Source organism: Nannospalax galili, unplaced genomic scaffold (assembly GCF_000622305.1).
Source record: "Nannospalax galili isolate Female #2095 unplaced genomic scaffold, S.galili_v1.0 scaffold60, whole genome shotgun sequence".
NCBI classification, from domain to species: Eukaryota; Metazoa; Chordata; class Mammalia; order Rodentia; family Spalacidae; genus Nannospalax; species Nannospalax galili.
The window spans coordinates 162973-171977 of NW_008346989.1; the positions used below are offsets into that span (position 1 = coordinate 162973).

General features: G+C 51.9%; 1 protein-coding gene across 2 annotated transcripts in view; it reads left to right on the plus strand.

Annotated features, from left to right (window-relative positions):
- The first annotated feature begins 7344 nt into the window (after window positions 1–7344).
- Window positions 7345–9005, plus strand: part of Smoc2 (SPARC related modular calcium binding 2) — a 132861-nt gene continuing 131200 nt past the window's right edge. For both annotated transcript variants that reach the window (XM_008843408.3, XM_017800699.2), the window contains exon 1: window positions 7345–7592. In XM_008843408.3, the coding sequence (XP_008841630.2) occupies window positions 7512–7592 (81 nt within the window). In that variant the 5' untranslated portion in view covers window positions 7345–7511. The remainder of the gene's footprint in view (window positions 7593–9005) is intronic.

Consider the following 9005-nt stretch of genomic DNA (forward strand, 5'->3'; position numbering starts at 1 on the left):
GCTGCAGAGGTTTAGGGTGACCATGATGCAGTGGTTGCTTATTAATAGTTTCATGCCTGGAAGTGAGGTGCTAGCAGCCATGTTTCCTGAAACATGGAGGTGCACTAACCCCAGGAGGGGAGGAACGAGGGTGTTCAGAGGGGTATGAGTGAAACTCTGGTCCTGGGGGCGTGCTGCTCACACAACTCCCAGCTTTAAGGAGGCCACAGGCGAAAGCTATGGGGAAGTTGGGAGAGCTTGGCGCTGGAGGAAGAGAGTGACCTGTTTGCTCACTGTGTAGTGGGCCAGCCACCCACGGCATGTTCTGTGGTAACAGTGGGTAAAGGCTTCATGCTTGGGGCAGTGGAGCCACGTGACTTCCACCGAGTCTAGAGTAGCCACTCTGCCAGCTGGCTTGGTTGGGTGGCGGCATCTTCCTCTCCATTCTTGATTGTACTTATCAGAGAGTGTTGGGTACAGCTGTTTGTTCAGAGCACAGATCTGTGGGGACAGTAGGCAAGCTAGGGACATCAGGAATCCGTCTAATATGTCTGTCCATTTCATTTTAATTAAGGTTTCCAAACATTAATGTGTGTGTGTGTGTGTGTGTGTGTGTGTGTTTGTATGTGTCAGCTACAGTGAGCGTGTGGACGTCAAGGGACAACCTGCAGACATCAGTCCTCTCCCTCTATTATATAGGTCTCAAGGATCAAACAACTCAGGTCATCAGGCTTTGTTACAAGCCCCTTTAGCTGCTGAGCCATTTTGCCAGCCCTGTCCATTTCATTTTAGAGTTAAGAGTGTCACTGCCCAAGTAGCCCAGCCCAAGGATCTTAATTTTTTTTTTTTTAGAAAGGCTTCAGTAGCCCTCCCCCCTTCCCTCGATGCCCACTCCATTCTCTCTCTGCACCTCACTTTGGGGCCGGTTAAGCCCACTGTGCTTTCTCTTCCTGCCCTCTATGCACACTGAGGAGGACCAGGTGTCCTTCCTGTCCTGCCCCTGTGGGGCACATCCTGGCTCAGGTGCTCATGACTTCTTGCACTGGTTATGTCCTCATAGGTCTGGGGGCCTCTGTCTATTCTGAGGAAGAGGCATGTGATGGGTAGACCTGAGCGTATGTGTGTCTGCCATGGGTTCTACCACAGAGGGCTCTGTGCCTCCCACTGGATCATGGCGCCTGTGTGGATCTGTCTGTGCCTGTGGATTGTCCTGCACATTGTTGTTGCCCCTAGAGAAGAACATCTCCCCACGGTTCACAGCCCTGAAGTGGGACGGCGATGGCCCTGAAAGACATTTATTTGTAAGAGAATATTCTGTCATAAGTTAATTAGAAGTAATTTTTCTTTTCACATTTGTGGATAAAATGTTATTCTTCTTGATGGTAGCGTATAAATTCCGACAGTTTTGAGATAGAAAATAAATTTGAAATGTTAAAAATATTGTAAAGATCTGTGGAACAACTTGAAAATTCTTAGTATAAAGTTTACAAATATTAAAAATGAATAAAGGCTTAAAAGACTCTTGATGATTGTTTCTTTAAATTTATTTTCTTTTTAAATTTTGTGTGTGTTTGTTTGTGTGAGCACGTGTGTGCAGGTGCTCAAGGAGGCCAGAAGAGGATGTTAGATCCCCTGGAGCTGGAGTCACAGGCAGTTGTGAGTCACCTGACTTGAGTTCTGGGAACTTGAACCGAGGTCCTCTGGAAAAGTGGCAAGTGCTTTCAACTGCTAAGCCATCTCTCTAGCCCACTTCTGATAATTCTAATTACTGATACTGATATTAGCTAATAAACTTGAAGGCTACTCTTTTGGGGCTAGATAATTTCAACTGTACTTTCATACTAACCAGTATTTCAAATCACATAAAGTTAGAGGTGTGGGGCCCAGAGGGCGTCCAGCTGCCCCCATTAGACACAGAGGAAGCCACACTGCTGTAGAGGCCACCCATCGCATTGCTCCGTCAAAGTGAAGGTGCCTTTGGTGTCCTTGAATGGCACCGGCTTGCTCAGACGTAGCCCAATGGTCACAATTCCATTTACTCTCTGTGGACATCCTTCCTGAAGTTTTTAAACAACAGCTGTCATGTGTGCAGTGCAACTTTAGCACATACCTTGCCTTGCACAGGATGTTATAGCGATAAGGTCAGAATTGCTGTTAGTGTTAAAGTACTGAAGATGCCGGCACCTGCAGAGGAATGAGTGATTATTCAGTACGTGGAGGAGGCGGGTTCCAAGTGATTGAACAAGTACAGGACTTACTGAGGAGGGCGGAGCCAGAGGTAGTAGACAGGTGCTGTGCCACTTGCCCTGTGTGAGCTGTGCTTGCTTGTACGATGCTTTCCCCCATGCTTGTGTGAGCTTGGGGCCCTGAGCGTGTACACACAATTCCAAATCATGTAACTGAATCTCTTCTTTGGGAATCATTTTCTAGAGATGAAAAGTATTATAGAGGTTGGAAGCAAAACAAGTCAGGACCAAACTTGGCTTCCTGGGCTGGAGGCAGCAGGAGAGCCAAAGGCAAAGTAGAGCCAGTTGATGGGAGACGAGACGCGGAGTACAGGGCACATGGTGGGGCAGTTCTCACACCGGAGCTCCCACCGCCGGGCAGCTTGGGCATGAGCTGTCTGACGGAAAGACATAAAGATCTTTCTCTCTGTGAACCACATCTTAATACTCAGAGCAGGGGAGGAGGTGGGTGTGGAGGGTGAGTGGAATTCACCCACTGCATGCTGGGTCAGGGAAGAGCTGGGAGAAGGGAAGTCACTGAAGGTTAAATGGAGAGCTCTCTTTATTAGAGTATCTTCTTACACGGCTTTCTGTCCATATAAAGTCTGTCTGTGTGGTCCACACTGCCCCAGAGGATTCCTGGCAAGCTGCATTTCAGCGTTTTAAAATGTTTCTTTTTTCTTCCCTGAAGTTGTGTCTCCCAGGAAGAAAGGACTGAGGTGGGTTAGCAAAAGGGCCAGTTCTGAGGTGTTCTAGGCCATGGAAGGTCAGTCCTGAGGGAGCCTGGGCTGGACTGACAGGGATGGTTGGTCCTGGACAGGCAAGGAGGGCTGATCCTGAGATGTCTAGGCTAGTTCACACAGAGGGCTGATCCTGAGGTGGCCTTGGCCTGCTTGACAGGAGGGCTGTGCTGAGGTGCTCTAGGCCAGGTGAGTTTGAGTTTGGAGGCGGCTGGCTTCACTCAGTTGTTTTTGTGAGCACACCTGCACGATGCTAGGTCTGGGTCTCTGTGGATTTTATTAGCTTTGACTGATGTTTTCTGGGAGTGTCTCACTCTGGCAAAGGCTGTTCCAGGAGCAGAAAGGCAGACCTGGCTTCCAGCTCTTCTGATAAGGAGCTTTCGGTGAGCTTGAGGGTGTAGCAGCCCTCATGGGGGGTCTCAACCTTTCATAAGATCCTCTATTTAGGTTGAATAAATCCCCCATCCACTTTCCCCTGACTGTGTCTGCTCTGTTTGCATAGCCATCAGTCAGCAGTGCTGGAGGGACTGACCTCCCCAGGAACACTGTGCTTCCATGGCTTTGCGAGACAGAGCTTTCTTTGAAAACTTTAAGTTGTGAAACACCGAGCTCGGTTGAAGTGTCATCGATAAATCAGAAACAACTGCAAAGTGCTCTTCATTGGTTCGATGGCAGATCCTGAATAAACAAAAGACGAGTCTGTGAGCGCGCGCCTGTGCACACACGACGCACATTCTCCTGGGAGGAAAAGGCCCATAGTTTTCATCATGCCTCAAAGGAGTTTATGATTTCAAAAGCTTAAGAACTAGGTATCTCAAGGCCATGATGGGCTGTGGCCTGAACCCCAGGCTCCTCATGAGTCAGAGATGCTGAGCAGAGGAAGACATCGCTGAGATGAAGTCAAGTTAGCCTCTGCTCCCACCCTGCCAGCCTTGTGGATGGGGAAAATACTGTGACCTCCTGGGTTCATTATTGCTGCCTGCAGAATGCTACTTTTCAGAGTTCTGTGGGAATGACTTAGCTAATTTGCACACAAAAGCCAGCACATTCCAATTGGTCATGAATTATTTCCATAAAAGTGCTGGGAAGTGTTGACATGAAATATGTCATGTGAAGGAGGAAAAGACTTGTTTACATGACAACACAAGGACAAATCCAAATTTTATTCAGTAGATACAGGAAACTCGAGTGGCAGATGAACTCCAGCCAGGAGCTAGATCCATTATCTCCCGAAGCAACAGCATGTGCTCACTTCAGCTTGGCAAACTGTATGCCATGTCCTACAGCACAGTGACGGCTGGCCCAACCAGGACCCCTTTTCCAGATTCATCAAACCATGCTAATTCTGTTCACATACTCTGGGAGGCAGGTTCTAGAAAGCCCAGGATGGATATAGGCTATCAGGGACTGAAAGAACCCATTAAAGGAAAAGATAGGCCACTGAAGGGACAGCCCAAGAAACTTTAGAAATCCCAGACAACAGGAGAGACAGCCTAGAAGAACATTTACACAGAATGTACATGAGGGAATCCAGGGTGAAGATTCTCCTCTCAGGATAAAGTCAAATTTGGAGAAAATATTGAAACAAGCGGCTGATGGTCAGCCACCATGCATGACTGGTGACATGCATCATAGGCACAGTGGTCAGTGCTCTTGCTCCAACTCAGCCTCAGTGAACACTCAGGACAGCTGAGGTAAACCTTGGAAGTCATAAATAAGAAAAAGACATTTGACTACATTTGTGTTTTGTATACTGAGGTGGGAAAATGACAGTTTTTTTTTTTCTGGTCAAACACAAGTAAGCCAGAAATGATCATTAAGGTGTGTAATGCCTTTAACAAGAGTAAAACTACTTCCCAGTTTAAGCAAAGTCAAATAAGAAAAGCAAGCCGGTGCCAGTGGCCAAAGAAGGTCTGTGGAGAAATGTGATGGTTAGGGTCCCAGGATTGATTCTTGTGTCCTACTTTGTGCCCAACTTTCACCAGGGTCAGAAATGTAAATTTGGGATTCACAGGCCACACCCAAAGGCCAGCCTTTGCTGACTTATCATGAAGGCCCATTTCCATGATAAGGGATATTTTTCTGTCCTGTACAGATATCTGGGAAGTGTGAGCTGATTACTTGCCTCTTAACTTTGAAGGATGTGATTGACACACTGAACCATTTCTTAGTGGTTTTAATAAATGTTCTGTTTTCTCCACACAAAAGGAACTGGTTATCTCTCCAAACCCCACTTCTAGGTTCTTAAAGAAAATAAAACTTGGCCTTCAGTCCATGTGAGCGCCTCCAAATGTTAAAGGTCTCTGAAGGCTTCAATCCGCTTCATCTGTCAGCGTCTTGGAAAAGCATGTTACGCTGATCTCTCTGAAGTCCCGGAGGATGCATGAAAGATGTAGTGAGATTCTAGGATCCAGGGTGGGGGAAAGCCAAGTTTTCTTCTGCCATTTCTATCTCCAGAGGATATGAGTAAACTTGCCAGAGTTGCAAGTTAGGACATCTGGATTCGGCCCCTGGTTTTGTGGCTGAGGCAATCTGGCTAGGACACATGGCCTCTTTCCTTTGTTTCTAGTCTGTAAAGTGGGAGCAAATGAAAGCCACTACTTCTGGGCACAGAGAATGGAAGAGGGTGAAAATGGGTTGTTCTTAGTCTCTGTGTCCCAGACAAAGGTGCAGTGTGTAGTATTTCAGCTAACAATTTGCAGTGCTCTAAATAAAGAGTGAAAGGAAATGTTTGGGCGCAAGTGCTTTTTGGAGGCGGTATGGCAGTTTGAACACACACTTTCTTCAGACTGTTAGTACGAAGCATCTATTTATTCCGTTTTGACTTGGATTTTTGTTGTTTGCTTACATATTTAAGCTTGTCTCTGGACCCAAGTGACAGAGCAGGAACAGTGTGTTGAATGGTTTATAGACTAGAGTTTGAAAGGGTCTCCTAGCAGCTCAGGCTCTGGAAGTCTCCCCTTCTCTCCAGTTGTGTGAGAATTCCTTTTTGTGGAGATGTAAACAATGTCTACCCCTCCTCATACAGCCCCACTGACAAACCAAAGTTCAATTCTACCCAAGCTCCCCCTGGAGAAACACTTGAGTGCATTGGTCTTACAGAGCATGAGTGACCCACAGCAGCTATGCTGGATGGTCTCTCGGACTTTGGATGAAGGGCGTAGCCAGAGCCCCCTTCAGTTACCCTTCCCCAGTCTGTACACCTCCTGAGACCTGGAGACCAAGTGCAGTTAGGGAAGAATTGAACACAAAGGCTTGGGAGGCCTAAGGGCTCCAGGGACCCTTCTCACCCTCTCCTTCTCTGAGGGAAGCTCAGCGGCCCACAGGCTAGCTCCTGATGGCCCCTTGTGAAGCAGGCACAACTTATCTGTTGAAGATGGTGGCGTTTTTGGCTAAGGAGAATCTCCTTCTACAACACCATCCTTGCACAGCCCCAGGGCCCTCATCTCCCTCGCTGCCAGCTGCCAGGCTGGGACAGTGCAGTCCCCCCCTCCGGTCACCCATGAAGCCCACTGCCTCATAGGCCTCAACAGGCAGCAGCACTGACACCAGAAAAAAGTCAGAGGTGGATCTTCTGTTTTGTCTCTTCCAGAGAGCCCCTGACAAGCCAACTGATCATTGTTCTGGGCTGTCTTCCCTGTGCGCTTTCTGTGTGAGGCAGAGTTGGGGCCTTTTCCTCTGAAGCTACCAGCCAAGGCTAAACTATTTCAACAATGCTGTCGTTTTGCAGACCAGGGTGTGCAAAAATCTCCTTGGCTTCCTTGGCAGTGAACAGCTTGCACAACCTGGCTTGCTGAAGTTCACCTGAGCTGCTTCAGGCTGGTTTCAGAGTCTCTCCATCTGCTTGCATGGCCACATGCCCCTAAACTTGCCCAGAATAAGAAAGTCACACCCCTCTCAGATCTGGGTGCCAGACCCCAACCCCATTCCCCAGGATTAACCTGTGGAAAGATGCAGGACTTGACGGCTCCCTTAGTGATCCCACCGGAGAGCAAGTGACCCGGCAGCCCACGGAAGGAGGGCTGTATTCCGGTCGGTGCTAGGTGTCAGGAGGTTCCACAGGGTGCAGTGGGGACCAGCCAAGGCTAGGACAGACTGCACCCTGGGGCAGGAGGGCGGGGCGCAGAGCACCTCCCGGGGAACGCATGTGCGTGTGCACGCATGTATGTATGTTATGTGTGTGCCCGTGCGAGCACGGCAGGAGGCGTGCGACCAGCACCGCGGGCGCCGGCGGGCCCTGGTGGCCCTGGCCATCTCCGCAGCCCCGCGCGCCTGGCGGCCCCGAGCGGGAGGGCGCGGCAGCTGGAGGTGGGGCAGAGGGAGGAGAGCGGGCCGGCGCGAGGGCGGGGAGGGCGAAGGGGAGGATCCGGGAAGCTCGGGTATTTGACAGCAGCGGGGCAGCGGCCGAGGACGCGGAGCGGCGCTCGGGCCTGGGCGCGGCTGGTCGCGCCCTCCTCTGCGGTGGCGCAGGACGGCCGAGCGGCTCCCCACCCGCAGCCCGGCCGGCGCAGCCCAGTCCCCCGCGTGCCAGGGCGCAGCGCGCCGCCCGGCCTCCCCGCCCGTCACCATGCTCCCGCAGCTGTTCTGGCTGCCGCTGCTCGCCGCGCTCCTGCCGCCCGCGCCCGCGCAGAAGTTCTCGGCGCTCACCGTAAGTCCCCCGCGGCGACCCGGCGGTCCCCGGTCCTCCCCGGCCCAGACGCCACGCCACCCTCCGGGACGTGGCCCGGAGCAGGTGGCCTGCGGGGTTCCAGCAGGTGGGACCGGGAGGGTCCCGCGGCATGCGAGTTCCCGGCCGACGATGAGCCCTTGGCTGCGAAGGGCTACCGGGTCCCAGCAGCCAGCGATAGGTGGGAACTGGCACTCGGGGATGTCCCGCGTCCCCCACTTGGGACGGGAGGGGACGACGTAGAATCCAGGAGGCCAGAGGTATTGATGCCTCGCGACTGTCCCAGGGCGGACCCTGGGGGACCGGGCGCCCTCCTAGCCCCACGCGGACCCAACCTGGGGTTAAGGAGCGGCGCTTCCCAGCTAGGGCGCCACAGGGACCCAGTGGCCCCTTGTCGGGTGAAGGGGTCGCAGCCGATGGGCCCCGCTTGTGGCTGAGCCTTGCAGAGATTCCCTCTTCCTTAACTGAACCGCGAAAGACGCAGATGACACTGAAATCAAGACCATCTCTCTTTTGTTGATAGCGGAGGAGCGATCTGGAGCGGATGCGGTGCGGAGGAGCGCGGGTGGCCCGCTGGGCTCTCTGCTCGGTGGCAGGATGCTGCGCGCTCCAGGGCGCGCTCCCGAGCGCGTGTGGCACCGCGGTTGACCACTCTAAGTTTGTCTCCCTCAGCTGCAGTCTCCGCCACGCCGAGGCGCGAGGTGCCAGAAGCCAAGCTGTGTGGATGGGGGCTGAGCGCGTCCACCGCAGGCCAAACCAACCGCGGCCACTCGGCCAAGGCCGGTGTCTGCAGATCCCAGCGGGCAGCCCTTGTGCGCCCGCCGCGCTAGCGAACCCATAATTAATGCAATCTGCAGAAACGAAAACATTCCACTTAAATGTGTTTTTGAACAAGTGCTTGAGAAAACACGAAGGTGGTGAGAAGGCCCCTGTGGAGAGCAGCTTTGACTGGCCAGGACCCTGGGGGAGGGCGCTTATCCGATGGAAAACCAGGGCTTGCCAGAGCTGAGGCTCTTTTCAAAAGTGAAGCAGGCCTGCGCGCCTGTTGCTTTTTTCTTTCTCCCTCAGTTTTTCAGGACGGTGAGGGGGAAAGAGTGAGTGAGTTCATTGTTCATACCTAAAATTCTTCTGGGGCAGTCCTAAGGCCCTGCCTTGTGTCTCCTGAATGACTGGTAGATTAGAACCGAAGCTGGAGGCTGGAGGCAGTTTTCACACACTCAATCTTGCTGTTCCAGAAGGGGCCTGAATGACTTACATGCATGCATTCGTATGTGAATGTGTGTGCATGTGCTGATAGATATGCACACAAATATACAAAGCTCACTCAGGCTGGTTCTCAAAATCTAGTACTTTTTCATGGAGTACAAAGTAGGCTGCGCACCCCCCCCCCGCCCC